General features: G+C 41.5%; 1 protein-coding gene and 1 long non-coding RNA gene across 2 annotated transcripts in view; both read right to left on the bottom strand.

The window, feature by feature from the left end:
* LOC145800946 (uncharacterized) overlaps positions 1 to 16,296 on the bottom strand; it is a 258,555-nt gene that overhangs the window by 128,862 nt on the left and 113,397 nt on the right. The gene's annotated exons all lie outside the window — the stretch shown is intronic.
* LOC145800943 (uncharacterized) lies at positions 13,422 to 14,893 on the bottom strand. The gene is made up of 2 exons (XM_082890758.1): positions 14,841 to 14,893; positions 13,422 to 14,598 (listed from the first exon to the last, which is right to left on the bottom strand). Exon 2 carries the CDS (start codon positions 14,393 to 14,395, stop codon positions 13,727 to 13,729), a length of 669 nt encoding a protein of 222 aa, XP_082746884.1. The 5' UTR covers positions 14,396 to 14,598; positions 14,841 to 14,893; the 3' UTR covers positions 13,422 to 13,726.

Here is a 16,296-nt window from a genome sequence, read left to right as displayed (position 1 = left end):
AAAGCCGAATATCATCAGTTCATGGGGTGAGGCGCGTGATCCTTTCAGCCAGCCTTTTTGGCCATTGAAATTCATGAACCTGCCCTTGCCCTAGTTTGGGATAAATTGACAATGCCGAATATGAAAATGAATTAACAATGCTAAATGTTAGTGGTTGCAGAAGCGCGCATTGATGAGGTCGCCTCGGGAGTGGGGTGCACTCTTGAGTAATTAAAAAAGGGTGAGAGATTCCATCTGAGTCTCATAAAGTGACTCGATTTTGCTTGTCCTTCGTGGCCGGAAAAGCGTGAATGTCAACCAGACTTTTCTTCAATAGTAAAGGAGAGGGCAGGATGCTGGCGGAGTTAGACTCAACAATGAACCGAAGTGGCGAACCTCCCCATACGGAGGGTAGGGCATCTGCAGAACACGAGAGGCGCCACTCTCTGCGTCGACGAAGTAGGTCACCAAGGAAGGAGAAGCACCAGTGGGGGAGCTCCCCTCGTTTGCGAAGTGAGGCCAGTGGGCCACCACGCCCATTGAGCTTTTTTGTCTTCATTGGGAACAAACCGATGACAGAGGCAGATTCCATCATTCAAGACCCGAACATGGCAGTCGAGTTTGCACGACAGATCTTTCTTCCAGAAGTCCAGCAATTGATGGTTGGTCGACCTAACTTTGAGGTGTTTCGAGAGGGAGTTCATGGGGCAGTGAAAGGGCTATACACCGCCTACGAAATCGGCATGCGCCTTTGTGCTGCCCGACGAGAAATAGAGAAGAAGGATGAACGCATTCGGAGCTTGGAAGCTCGCACAGAAGTGGCTGAGCGAGAGCTAAGGAAGGTCAAGGCTGCCCAGACACAACCAGCTAGTCAAGCTAACTCGATTGTGGAAGAAAGGGTGACTCAGCGGCTTATAAATAGTGCAATCGCTGACCGTGATACGGTGAGCATGTTCACAATAGAGTCTGCGAATGGGAGGGCTTATGAAAAGGGCTTCCATGAAGGCCGGAAAGTAGGGATAGAGAAGACCTAGGAAAATCTCGCCGAGGAAGTTTGCCGATGTGAAAATCGTGGATTTAAGCACGGTTGGATCAAGTCATTTCAAGCCGCGGAAGCTCTCCAAGCATCTGGTGTTGATTCGGCATTGCCGTTATACCAACGTAATCATTTTTCCTTTTCTGCCTTTGAAGTCGAGAAGAGTGAGGATGAGGGAGACGGCGAGTAAAATGCTCCTTGTAATGCTCAAACGCAGATTGCGTTCAAAACTATGTAATCATTGGCTGATTGAATAAAATGTTTTATTTTAAATGTTTGTGTTTCATTGTAATTTTTATTTGGCACACGTGTTTGTATGTCTCGTGTTTCATTGTAATACTCATTGCAATTTTTACATGTTTGCATGTTTTGATTTGTTTGTGCGGTTGCGCCGGCCCAAGTTGACTAAGCATTTCATTTCGAATATCTATATGCTTTAATGTGTAAATGGTTTTTCCCAGCTCGTCTTAACGGCATTCTACATTTGAATGTGTGTTCGGCGCACAAAAGTGTCTTGCACTGATAGGGCTCCGAATTCGGAGACCTAAATATTGGTCAATCGTGATATCCTCAAAGGGCGTTCCGAATCCGGAGACTTAATCGGCCCAAAAGGGTCGTGCACCGATAGGGCTCCAAATTTGGAGAATAAAATATTGGCCAGTCTTAATATCCACGAAGGGCGCTCCGAATCCAGAGGCTTTTTCAGCCCAAAGGCGTCCTACGCCGATGAGGCTCTGAATTCGGAGACTTTATTTGGCCAATCGTGATATCCACGAAGGGCGCTCCGAATCCGGAGGCTTTTTCGGCCCAAAGACATCATGCGCCGATGAGGCTCCGAATCCAGAGACTATTTGGCCAATCGTGATATCCACGAAGGGCGCTTCGAATCTGGAGGCTTTTTCGGCCCAAATGCGTCGTGTGCCAATGAGGCTTCGAATTCGGAGACTTTATTTGGCCAATCGTGATATCCACGAAGGGCGCTTCGAATCCGGAGGCTTTTTCGGCCTAAAGACGTCGTGCACCGATGAGGCTCTGAATCTGGAGACTATTTGGCCAATCGTGATATCCACGAAGGGCACTTCGAATCCAGAGGCTTTTTCGGCCCAAAGACATCATGCGCCGATGAGGCTCCGAATCCGGAGGCTTTTTCGGCCCAAAGACGTCGTGCGCCGATGAGGCTCCGAATCCGGAGACTATTTGGCCAATCGTGATATCCACAAAGGGCGCTCCGAATCCAGAGACTTTTTCGGCCTAAAGACGTCGTGCGCCGATGAGGCTCCGAATCCGGAGACTTTATTTGGCCAATCGTGATATCCACGAAGGGCGCTTCGAATTCGGAGGCTTTTTCAGAAATCTTTTGAACTGAATTGCACAATGAGTAAACAGGAATCTTTACATTACAAAAATGGAATGTGTACATGGTGAGCCATTTAGAACTAATATCATTCCCCACAGGTCGGGTTTAATGATAGAATTTGCACAAGTGCGTTGAATTCCAAGGTCATGACAGACTCCTTCCAGACATGTCTTTGAGCTGATATGCCCCTACTCCCGCGATCGAATCGACCTGGTAGGGGCCGTCCTAGTTAGGACCTAATTTTCCATCAGTCGGTTTCCTGGCAACTGGGAGTACTTTTTTCAGAATCAACTCTCCAGGTGTGTAGCAACGCAGCTGAACACATTGATTATACGACTTAGCAAGCTGCTGCTGATACCGCGCCATAGATGCAAGGGCATGGTCTCTTCGTTATTCAATCATAATCAAATCTAAGGCAGCATCATGTCGTTTTGGCCCATATCAAAAACTTTCGATTTCAAGGTTGGGAGGCCGATCTCCAAGGGTATGATTGCTTGGGTTCTAAAGCATAGAGCTAACGACGTTTCCCCAGTAGATCGCCTCGGCGTAGTTCGATGAGCCCACAACACACTCGGCAATTCTTTGACCCATTTGCCTTTAGCTTTCTCCAACCTTTTCTTGATGCCGTCTAAGATGGATTTGTTAGAGGCTTCGGCTTGACCGTTGCTTTGAGGATAAGCCGGCGTGGAAAAGTAAGGCCGGATACCATACTTGCTGCACAACTCTCGGTAGACGCCACAATCAAACTGGGTGCCGTTGTCTGAAATGAGTGCTCTTGGAATGCCGAATCATGTTATGATATTTCTCCAAATGAAATGCTTCACGTCGGTATCTCGGATGTGCGTTAGTGCCTCCACTTCTACCCATTTTGTAAAATAATCTGTCGCGACGATCAAAAATCGCTTGTTACCCGGGGCACGAGGTAGTGGTCTAACGATGTCAAGTCCCCATTGGGCGAACGGCTAAGGACTAGTTATGGAGCTTAACTCTTCAGCGGGCAGGTGGGTCAAAGGAGAGAACTTCTGGCACTATTCACACTTTTTTACGTAACATTCGGCATCGAATCTCATTATCGGCCAGTAATACCCCTGTGTCATGGCTCGGTGAGCCAAAGAGTGCCTGCCAGAATGAGCGCCACAACTGTCTTCATGTATTTCAGTCAGAAGCTCTTCGACTTTTTCCGGATGCACGTATTCCAAGTATGGACCAGAAAGGGATTTTTTGTAAAGCTTTCCTTGCGAATCCAAGTAGTATCGCAGGGCTTTGTTTCGTAGCTTGTGCGCTTCTTTCTTGTCCTCTGGGAGCTGTTCGGAAGACAGGAATGCAGCAATGGGATCCATCCAACTCGGTCCAAATTCTATAACATTGACCTGGACTTCCTCCGAAGGGCCAATGCTTGGCTCCGGGATGAAATCTACTTCGATGGTCCGTTTAATTTCTGAGTTAATGGCGGAGGCTAGGCAAGCCAAGGCATCTGCATTTGTGTTCTGATCACGTGTTATCTGATTCAATTCATGATGGTCAAATTTTGCCAGTAAGGAGTTAGCCATTTTCATATAAGCGACCATATGGTCATTCCTTGCCGCATTCTCCCCCTTTAGCTGGTTGATCACCAGTTTTGAATCGCAAAATACAAGCAAACGCCGAGCACCCAGAAGATGTGCATTACGCAAACCGGTTAGAAGGGCTTCGTATTCGGCTTCGTTATTTGATGCTTCGAAGCCGAGCTTGACGGCCTGCTCAATTATTGCACTATCAGGAGCCATGATTACTACTCCGGCTCCACTGCCCCATTGATTGGACGATCCATCACAGTACAACTGCCAAATGTCCCTAACATAAATTCTCCAGTTCGGCTTAGGTTGAATTTCATCAGACTTGAAGTCGGGAAGACCCCTTGTGAATTCGGCAACAAAGTCGGCAAGCATTTGTCCCTTGACTAAGGTTCTAGGTAGAAACTGAATATCGTACTGGCCGAGTTCAAGAGCCCACTTTGAAATGCGACCTGACGCTTCTGCACTTCGTAGTACTGATCGGAGGGGGTAATCTGTTAGAACCCCGATGCTATGCCCCTGGAAATAATGCATCAGTTTTCTTACTGCCATGATGAGAGCTAGAATGAGTTTTTCCAACGGAAGGTAGCGTGTTTCGGCGTCAACCATTGCCTTGCTCATATAATACATTGGTCGCTGCTCCCCCAGTTCTTCCTTTATCAGTACGGCGCTGACGGCCCGGTCGAAAACTGTCAGATACAAAATGAGCGGATCACCGGCCGAAGGTGTTGTCAAGAGTGGAACTGATCGGAGGTAGGTCTTGAGGCCGCTAAAAGCATTTTCGCACTCGGTGGACCATTCAAAAGCCTTGCCTTGCCGTAGTGTTTGAAAGAATTGTCGGTAGTGGTCCGTGGAACGACTGATGAACCTGTTGAGTGCGGCGGCCATCCCCATTAACTTCTGAACTTCCTTGACCGATCGAGGGGAGCCAAGTTCTAGGATTGCTGTGATTTTCCTTGGGTTGGCTTTGATTCCTCAGTGGTTGACAATGTAACCCAAGAATTTTCCAAAGCCGATCTCAAACGCACATTTGGAAGCGTTCAGCTTCATTCTATATTTATGTAGAATGCCAAATGTCTCTTCCAGATCGGCTATATGATTCTGCTCTTCCTTGGACTTGACCACCATATCGTCAATGTACACTTCCATAGTGTGGCTGAGTTACTCCTTGAACATGGCAGTGACCAGTCTTTGGTAGGTTGCCCCTGCATTCTTCAGCCCAAAAGGCATAACCTTATAGCAGTAGGTTCCTCTTGGGGTGAGGAATGCAGTTTTGTCTTGGTCCTCTGGATGCATGGCGATTTGATGGCAGCCTCTGTAAGCATCGAGAAAACTCATACGTTGATGGCGTGCCGTCACATCTACAAGTTGGTCAATTTTGGATAGGGGAAAACAATCATTGGGGCAAGCTTTGTTTAGGTCCGTGAAATCGACGCACACTCGCCAGGTCCCATTTTTCTTCTTCAGAACCACTATATTAGAGTGCCACGTAGGGTAGGTCACTTCCCTGACTGCCCCGACGTCAAGTAGCCTGTTAACCTCCTTAACAACGGTGGCAGTGTGCTCTACGGCTGACCGTTGGCTTTTCTGAATGATCAGCTTACACTTAGGGTCAACATTCAAACGGTGCTGTGAAATAGACGGATCTATACCCGGCATCTCGTATGGAGTCCACGCAAAGACGTCAAGGTTGCTGAGCAGGAAGAAATTAGTTGCTGTCTATCGGCTTGATTCAGGAAGGCGCCGACCATGAAGAACTTGTCTGGGCTTTCGTCTATTTCAACTCGTTCTAGGCCTTCCGTGGCCTTTTCACTTGGGAGCCGCCCAACATCGTCGAGGCTCTCCCGATCCGGCACCTCAATGGAATTCACTTGCAACTTCTTTGGCGTCTTTCCAGCGAGGAGATAACATGCTTGTGCTGATTTCTAGGAGCCACGGATTTGCTCAATGCCGCGTTCTGTCGGAAAGCGTAGCAGCTGATGATATGTATTCGGCACGGCCTGCATGGTGTGTAACCAAGTTCGCCCCATAATGAGATTGTACGGCAATGGCAGCTTGACAACCAAGAATTCTACATCCACTGTTCAGGAGCCCGCTCGAACAGGTAGTGTGATTTTTCCCAACGGGTACTCTGGATTGGCGTTGATGCCGAATAGTGGATAAGGGGCCAGAGAGAGATCCGATTCAGAGAAGCCGAGTTTAGTGAATGTCTTGTAGTACATAACTTCCGATGTGTTCCCCGGATCAGTGAGTACGCGCTCAACTGTGAATCGGTTTACGCGTAACTCAATTACCAAGGGATCGATGTGGGGAAGTGTCACTCCGGCCAAATCTGAATCATCAAAAGCAATGCTTGCAGCTTCATAGGGCCGTTTAGCCAGAGTGAGTTGACTTTGAGGGTCGGGATTTGATTGAATTGTATGCACCGCGGATGACATCGGCAGGCTGTATATCATGTGGATCACGCCGAGTGAAGAGGAATCCTGTCTTAAGGCTATTGCTTTGGTTGAGTTGCCTTTTCGGACGTACTGCTGTAGCCGACCATCTTGTACCTATTCCTCCAAGTGATCCTTCGATGCATAACAACTCTCAGTATCATGGCCATGGTCCTTGTGATACTCACACCATCTATCCCTTCTTCTCATGTCAGGAGGTCCTACTATTTTGGACGGCCATTTGAAGAATGGAAGGTGTTGGACTTTGGACATAACCGCGTTGATTGGCTCTGCCAACTCCGTATATTTCATGTCGGCACGCCTTGTCCACCTGCTATCAACTTGCAGTTGTTCATTTGCTGGGTGGGAGCATTGGTCGCTTGATCAGTGGGAATCCAGTCTCGTGTCTCGTTTAGCCCGATGCCGTGGTTCAGGGCTCTAAGGTGGTACAAAATTTATTGGATGAGCAATTTCAGAAGGGGCTGTCTTGTTGGCCACATTTCTAGCTTTAACCTGCAAGGCATCATCCTCCACTTTGCAGTATTCCTCAACTTTCTTCATCAACGACCAGACTGTTTTGGAGGGTCTTCTAGTCAAGGAACTGCGGATATCACTGTCAGGATGCAAACCCATTTTGAAGGCGGTGATGGCCATGGAGTCGTTGCAGGCATCATCGACAAGATTAAAGCACTCCCAATAGCGCCGAATACGCTCTTAGTGTTTCTCTTGGTTGAATCTGCATTGCCCAGAGAGAGTCGGCTTGTTTCGGCTGGACCTCGTTGGTGATGAACCTGGCCCTGAAGGATTTCTGTAATTGATGGAAGCTTTTGATCGAAGTCGGCTCCAGTTTATAATACTGCCTGACAGCCAATTGTCCCAAATTGCTAGGAAATATTCGGTATGTGAGGGTCTCGTAGTTTGCATGCAATGTCATGGCTTTCTTGTAGTGACGGATGTGATCGGTGGGGTCGGATTTCCTTTCATAGAGAGTGAACGACGGAGCTTTAAACTTTTTAGGCAGAACCACCCTTGCAATCCGTCGCACAAAGGGATCATGCTGGTCTTCCTCATCTGAACTGTTTCTTCTGCACTTATGCCTTATACGTGGACTCTCTTCAGAGGAACTGGAGGTCTCGAGTCATCCCTTCTTCTTGGGCTCCGGGGATAATGAGTCGGAGTCGCTATCAATGTCTTGTTGTTGACCACCTACCCTCAGAGGTCGTTTCGGATCTTGGCGTACAGCTTGTTTGGACTTTGCCACTTCCAAGGCCAAGTCCTGACGGAGACGTTCATTCTTAGCGATCATGTTCTCCAACCTCTGTCCGTTTTGCTTTACTTGTTCCATGATCGCTTGCATCGCCTCATGCTCTGAAGTCGAGGGTGAGGCAAAGTTCAAAGCGCGTCTCGTGGGGATAGTCTCCGGTCCAAGCATGCTTGTTGGAGTGAGGTCGTCTCTCTGCGTGTTTTCATCGGTGACGATCGGAGAGTCTTCCGTTATACCCGCCATGGATGTATTTGAGTATTCCCACAGACGGCACCAGTTGTGGAGAAGTGGTTTGGAAATACTTTTCAGATCCTAGGGGACACTCGTGATCCTCAGCTAGCCACCTGAAAAAAAATTAACACTCCGGTTGGGGGTGCCGAAATTAAGACTCTGATGGGCAAATCAGTCTCTACTCTCTGAATTACTTATATTTTAAGTTAAGTGCAATGGTTCTTGCATACATTTCTCTGACTGATGAACCCTTATTTATAGTGTTCTCTTTGGGCCATAGGGCCAGGCCCATCCTTGATCATTTACATGTACTTCTACTCGGCCTTTGTTCTACTGGCTGGAGTGTCGGTGATTTTATTCGGCTCTTCGATTGACTAGGATCAATGCCGAATATAGGTTACGTTTCGGACTGGACGGGTCCATTCGTCTCTATTGATCTAGTTTAATTCGGCTCCTACAGGTTCGATGAATATTTTTTTCATTGGTGAGAGATCCACTCTTTGTGAAATAATTTTGTAAGAAGTCTTTTCATTTATTTTGAAAGCCAATTTAGTTTCAATTTTAACCCTTAATTTATCTGTTGACTTTTTAAATTTATTTGTTGACATTTTTTTTTTTATCTATTTACTCATGTTGACTACATGTTTAACATTTTTCTCTATTTGTTCAAAATATTTTTCTATATGTTCAATTTTTTTTCCTATCTGTTTAGTTTTTTGACTATTTGCCCAATTTTCCCCCTTATCTGTTCGAATTTTATTATCTATTCAATTTTTATTTTTATTTTTATTTTTTCTATTTGTTGAAATACCAAGCCAAACTAAATTCTATTGGTTGAAATACATAACCAAACCAACCCTATCTGTTGCAATACCAAGTTCTGATTTGTTTAAATCTATCATATTTTTTGTTCAAATCCTATTATCTGTTCAAAATTTGGACAAATCTGTTATCTGTCAAATTTATTTATTTATTTATTTATTTTAAATTTGTTGCTATTCGTTTCTTCTTCCAAAAAAAAAAAGAAGAAAAAAGATCATCATTAACAACAAGAAACCAAATCCAAAAAAAGAAAAAAGAAAAAATGAAAATCAACAACCACAACTTTCTATCTTTATGAAGATGAATATGATGAAGATGATACACCACCACCATCAGGAAAGCTAGCATTGTTGAAGTAGTTGTTCTTATTCAAAACTAACATCTAAAAATAAATAAATAAATAAATAAATAAATAAAAATAAAAAAGAGGAAGAGGAAGAGGAGAAGAGAGAGTTCAGATCTCAGATCTACAACTATTATGAAAAGAAAAAAAACCAAAAAAAGAGGGAAGAGAGAGGATTTGTTTCAAATCTCAAGCTTGTAGAATATATATATATATATATAATCGTCTTTGTGTGTGTATAGATTAGATCTGGAAAGAATGGCTGAGCATACAACTATCTAAGATTCAAAAACATGATACTGAAATTCAATTTGCTAAAATCATATAGTGTGTGTATATATATACATCACATAGCTCTCACTGGATACCCTATATATATATATATATATATATATATATATAATTGGTTGTTTTGGCCAGCTTGCACGCAGCTCGATTAATCCTGGATCCTAAAGTTAACAACTAGACAAACTTCCAGTGACACTAAGAGGTGACTCGAACTCGAGACCTGCTTTACCGCTAGATACTTTATATATATACATCACAAAGTTATATATATCTTCAAAATCTCTGGTCCATGGATATATATAAATTTTAACAAAGCTCACCATTGAATTGAGAATATATGTTCATTATAACCATATCTCAATCAATATACACAAAATAGAAGGCACTTTTGCTTATGTTCATTATTACCAACACACAAATGGACTAGCATGCACATAAATTCATTCACATTTGTACTAGATCTAATGAAACAGATATGTGTCTGCCTGCTCTGGATCGAACGAAGCCGAGAGTAAAATCCAAATCAATCTGATTGAATGAAAAAAGAGATAGTATGTCGCCAAATCGAGCGGCGCTCTTTGCACCATGGATGAGATCTCTAGAGAGTAGGTGACGGAATGAAGTTGGCGCTAAAGTGCTACATCTTATCAAATAAGAGAAAGACGAAGCCACAATAGAGGTGGTCAGAGCGGTGGCGAAAGCGGAGAACGGAGATTGAAGACAATGGCAGTGGCGATGGAAGGGTGGTGATTAAGGGTGAGCATGGTCCGGATTGGTCCAGATTGGGGTAAAACTATGACAAATCTGTTATCTACGGTTTTTGAAAAATTAGAACCTATTCAATCTGTTTAAATCGCGGAACCAATCCGAACCAATCTATTTAAACACGGATTGGATCAGTTTATAATCAGGAATTCACATAATTAAATAAACAAAAAAAAAGAATATTTTAATTTCATAAAAACATAAACATAATATCATATTAGTTCTACAATAGCAACACGTCTTTCCATAATAGCGATATACTGTTCTAGAATTAAACAACCATAAGAAAACTGGTTCCACCATAAGTATTTAGACCATTACAAATTAAAATTTAAAACCAATATACAAAAATAATAAAAGAAGATATTATGCGAGTTTAGGTCTAGGTTTAGGTTTTATTTGGAATAAGCGAAGATACTATGTGAAAGGGTGTATAATATATATATAGACTATTTATATACGGTCTAGATCAGTTCTGAACTACGGATTTTTAAATTTCCAATCCGGAACTGAATCACGGATTCAAAAAATTAATCCAAACCTACCGAATTGGACTGGACCGACTCGGATTACGGATATTTAACCTTATACATTAGAAAAACATACTCGTCAACAATTTTGAATTGCTTTAGCATTTCATTATCAAATCATATTTAACTATATAATAAGTTCAACAATGCATAGTTACAACCATACAGGATAAAAATCATTAACGTAATAATATTATCAACTGAATATCAATTGAATCACATGAAAATTAGCGAACACGAGCTTAATTAATTACTAACTTAATTACCCATCCTTAACTTCAATTACAATGCAAATCAGTGGATTGAAGACCATTGATATTGCATCCTCAAGCAGAAGAACTGTGACTTGGTGATGCCAACATCTCTGCAAGTTGCTCAGCCATCTGCATCTGAAGTTGAATCTTAAACAATTACACAATCGCCTCTTTCGACAATTGAATCTCCAATTGATCCTCATAACCACTCTGAAAAGGCCCTGACTGCACTGCCTCTATGGTCCCAGAATCCAAGCCACCATCATTGTCATCATCCAGATACAATCTCGGCTTTACCTCATTCGTAGCACAAAATGTATGCACACGAAAATCATCACACTTAACGCAACAATAACTCCCTTGGTTGCTCTGCAATATATTGTTACATGTCTTGCAGTCATGATCACAAAATGCCTCTTTCTCTAGAATGGTGTGAACGAGGCTTAGTTCATGTGAGTGTGTGACTTGTGGTTCACCTTTGGAGGCAAGAAAGCACGGTGGACATGGAGATCAACCTCACAAATTGTGCAAGAGTATGAGAAGGACTTGCTTGTGGGGCCACAAGCATTTTAGAGGAAGGTTCTGCTACAGTAAGCAGGAGATGGGAGGAGGCTGAGAGGGTGGGGAGGGAAAGATGGGTGTTTTATGAAACGATTGGCATTGCCATAGTGGTCATGGAGAAAGAAGTTACATTGTCAGCAGACATAGATGGAATCTGAAGTGCATGAAGTTTCACAACCTGAGTAATGGAATGTTAGGCCTTGCTGCACTTGATAGAGGTTCAAGTTGTGATAATGGCTGAAATGCTTGTATTTCATTCTCTATATCTCCCTCCTCTTTAATGTTGACTTGAACAATATATACATGTATACACCTATCCCAAAAAAAATAAATATTCAAAAAAATGTGTAGAATTTTAAAGGGAATGGATTCTTTCTAGTTGGGTATTGCACTAGAGAGGCGTTGGCTCGAACATAGTCAACATGATATAAAATTTAAATCTATATCATAAATATATAAAATTTAGACATTTTTTCTAATACATTACCTATTCTCAAAATGGACCAAGTCAATTAAACTGTACCCAATATGTGCATGTTCTTTATTTTCCAGTGGGCAGTTGGAGAATTAAATAGAAGTCAAAGTAGTTGATGATTTATAGGAGTTTTTCATAGATCATGGCCTAGTTGAAAATTAACTTTTGACTCAGAAATTGGTTATACATATATAATCTTCAATCACGTTATTGCCTCGGGTTGCAAAGTTCAGTTGCAGAAAAAAAAAATTAAAATAATTGACTTCAAAACTTTACTTTTAGATTCCAGTATTTAGGTGAGTCTAGATCCTCTGCCGCCTTTCCCTACGGCCATTCTTGCGGTGCCCTAAAACGACGTCGTTTTAGAGGAAAATTTCAAACAAAAAAAAAATACACAAAAACACAGAATTAGAAATCAGAGAAGAGAAAGAGGGGAAGAAGAGCCAAGCACATAGGAAAAGAGAGAGAGGAGAAGAACGCCTCTTCAAACTGCTCGAATCTGTGAAGCTAACTACTTGAATCTATGAAACTAATTTATTCACATCCCCATACATCAAAGGCTTGAAAACAACTTCATGCAAACCCACTTCATGAACACCAATAATCTTTTAAACACCTAGAACAATACAAACACTTGAACATCAATAACCAAAATAGAAACACTTGAACAACAATACAAACACTTCAAACACCCAGAACACCAATAACCATTCAAACAAAAAACAAAAACAAAAAAAATCTGAGGTTCACAAATCTAAGATGTATGTATATATATACAAAATAACACTTGAACATCCCAGATGATAAATCAAAATTAATAAATATTAGATCAATACAAACAGTCAAACATTAGATTCAACAAAGTGTATGAGAATAGTTCATATCTTACATACAGATCCAATAAAATAAACCCAAAAAACTATTTCGAATTAAGAACTTAATATCAACAGATCTGACTCAACAGTTCGGTAAACGGCAAACAATCGACAACGGGCTACAGGGGGGAACGACTACGAGGATGACCGACGAACTCCCTCCGGTACACCGGTGGCAAAGAAAAGAGAAGAAAAGATCGAGATGGTTGCTGGGTTAATAGTTTTAGTGAGAGAATGGAGGAGGAAAAGGAAGAAGAAGAAGAAGAAGAAGAAGAAGAAGAAGAAGAACATGAAGGGAAGGTAGGTCATGGCGGCGATGGCGGGGAGATGGTGGCGTCGTGGGTGAAGGGAGGCCTGCGGTGGTGCCTTCTTTCTTCTTCTCCTCTCTTTCTTCCTCTCTGGTTCTTTCTTCTTCCCCTCTTTCTTTTCTCTGATTCTGTGTTTTTGTGTATTTTTTTTTTTGAAATTTTTCCCCAAAACGACATCGTTTTGGGGCACCGCAGAGGATCCAGACTTGTATTCAGGCACCTTAAAGTACAAAATGATTTATTATTAATTAATAAATATGATTGTGAATTCTTAAAAATCATTAGCTGCTAATTTTATTTTATTTTATTTATTTATTTAATTTTTGTAGCTGAATATGTTGTATCAATTATGAATAGACTACAACTGTTATAAATAGGCACTGGTTATTAACAATGGGAAAACAGACACTTACCTCTCGCAAGTGGCATTATCTCAAAATACATCAATAATTCCTATCAAATGACATAGTCAAAATCAACATAAAAGCCACGGACCACAAAACTACTGCAATAATGGTAGTTGCTAGTAATAGTAGACCCTTTGTTGCACATCACAACAAGCGTGTGCCTGCCATCTGTCCTTTGAGTTCTGACGCATCAATCAAGCACTCCTTTCTTACGCACCAATCCTCGTGTTTCTTCGAAAGTACTTATTTCTTCTTTTCAAGCTCTTTGATAGCTTTATCCAGTTTGATAATTGTTAGTTGCATAGAATCTACCGTCTCCCTGAGATAATAGGTTTCTTCATCTTCAATAATGGTGAGCTCTTCAAAATCTACCATTTCTTCATCTTCTTCAATAATTGCGAGTTCTTCAGAATCTACGATTTCTTCGTCTTCTTCAATAATGGTGAGTTCTTCAGAATCTACGCTTTCTTCATCTTCTTCAATAATGGCAATATCTTTAGAATCTATGCCTGTGTGTTGCTTTGTGATCTGGACATTGCATTCAGCAAGGTCAAAGTATACAAGAACATCATGACCAACTTGGAAACCAACATGAGCACGCACCAGTTTTTTCAAATGATCAGTGACAAAAAGAATTTCGAAGTCAGCATATTGAGCTAGAGCAAAGGAGTGAAACCAAGTCAAAAGTAGACTTGTAGTTATGTACATGACCTTAGTGTTGCACATGCTGTGTACGGCTTCACATACTGTCATTACGAATAACATCATTGCTTTTGTACTAAGTCTCGATCTAATACTGAAATCTATGTACTTAGAAAACAAGGCTTTTAGGATAGAGTTATGGTTCTCCAAAATCATATAGTATCCATCCTTAATAACCTCTGATGTTGTATCCCAATTTTCCCAAGGCATTGCGACTTCAACTCTAGAAACATACTTTTTAACAATCCATGCAGAAACCTTGTCTAAATGTGCATAGTTTTCGCCCTTCTCAAAACCCAAGTCTGTGTTTGGGTTCAAGATTTTTGGAAAGATGCCACTTTCTCCTCGGACATCCCTTCTATAGGCTTCGAAAAGACCTTGTACTTCTTTGTTCTCATCTTCTGTAAATGAATCTAAAAAATCTTTCAATGTCAAAACATGTGACTTCTGAAAATAACGGAAAACACAAAATCAAGCTGTTGAGTTTTTGAATGAGTTAAGCAATAGTAGAAGCACAAGTTCAAAGAAAAGAAACGTGGGAACACAAAATAAAAAAGAAAAGAAAAAAAGATGAGCTTGAAAAACGTAGGCATTTTCACCTGAAGGCTTAAGTAAAGGTAAGATATTTGTAGATATATATAAAATCAATTTTTACCTCAACTTTTTCATGCTTTGATCACTCTTCTTCTAAAATTTGTATGATCTAATTATCAAGACAAGAAAAGTTAGAACAACTGAATGGAAAGAAGCAAACAATGAAAAATAATATTAAAATAGAACTACTTTTTTAAGTTGTCCATAATACTTTTTCCAAAATGTTCTCATATTCATCAAATGAAAAAGGCAGAAAGTGTCAAAAATATTTGCAGACGAAGGACTTCGCTTGAGCGTGAGACTGGACGCTCGAGCGTCCGATGCACTCTCCCAATATTTGCAGACCTACAAAAAAGTACTGAGACTTGACAAATCCCGCTCGAACGCAAGAATGGCCGCTCGAGCGGAGGAGCAAAATTATGAAGCCTGCTCGAGCAGAAGAGCCAAAATCTGGACAATAAAGGTTTGGCAAAACAAGCAACCAATCTATTCCAAACGCACGACCACAACCTGAAAACCAATTCTAAAGGGATACAAGGGGAACAACAGGTAAACAACAGTATGAAAGCATTAAACCCGAGTTCGGGATACCACAAGTGTCGAGTCAAAACCGGAATTGCTATAACCTTCCCCCCTTAAAGAATTTCGTCCCCGAAATTACAAATCAAGTTCAAAATCAGAATTAAATCATTCACCACTATGCCATTCTTACAAGTTCAACAACATGACCCATCCCCCGGTCATCCATTCTTATTGACTCGTTACACAAGTCCCATATTAAAAAAAATTTACAATTTCCCAAAACATTTACAATGTTAAATCAAAATCCAAATTTTCAGAATTTTCCCAACATATACAATGCGTCCAAAAGTGATACAACATCCACAATATTTCATATCCTCAAAACATATACGATATTTATATTGAATTCATATTTTCAAAATGCCCATAACATATACAATGTTCTCATAATCTAATACATATGCAATACTTATACTCTTCATCATCAAAATCAAAATCTCCATACATGTTTAGGTATCAACAAACAAGTCCGGATATTTCTCTCAGACTTCCAATTCACACTCCCAAGTCAATTCTTCGACCCCATGATGTTTCCACAATACCTTTACTAAGGGAATTGTCTTGCGTCGCAAGACGTGGTCCCGTCTATCCAAGACCCTCACCGGTCTCTCCTCATAAGAGGCATCCTCATTTACCTCTAAGTCGGTCCAATCCAATACATGCGATAGATCCAGCTCATACTTCTGAAGCATACTAATGTGAAACACGTCATGAACCCCAGAAAGCTATGGCGGTAATGCCAAACGGTAAATAACCTCCCCAATCCGCTCAAGGATCTCAAAAGGGCCAATAAACCGAGGGGATAACTTCTTACTCTTCTCGAATCTCATCAAATCCCGTCTAGGTGATATCTTCAAAAAGACATGGTCTCCCACCTCAAAAGACAAGGGTCTCCTCATACAGTCGGCATAACTTTTCTAGCGACTCTGAGCCAT

This window comes from Camellia sinensis, chromosome 10 (genome assembly GCF_055761805.1).
Source record: "Camellia sinensis isolate YWXY chromosome 10, ASM5576180v1, whole genome shotgun sequence".
Classification (NCBI taxonomy): Eukaryota; Viridiplantae; Streptophyta; class Magnoliopsida; order Ericales; family Theaceae; genus Camellia; species Camellia sinensis.
Note: the sequence above shows the minus strand (reverse complement) of the source record. Positions and strands in the feature narration are given on the sequence as shown.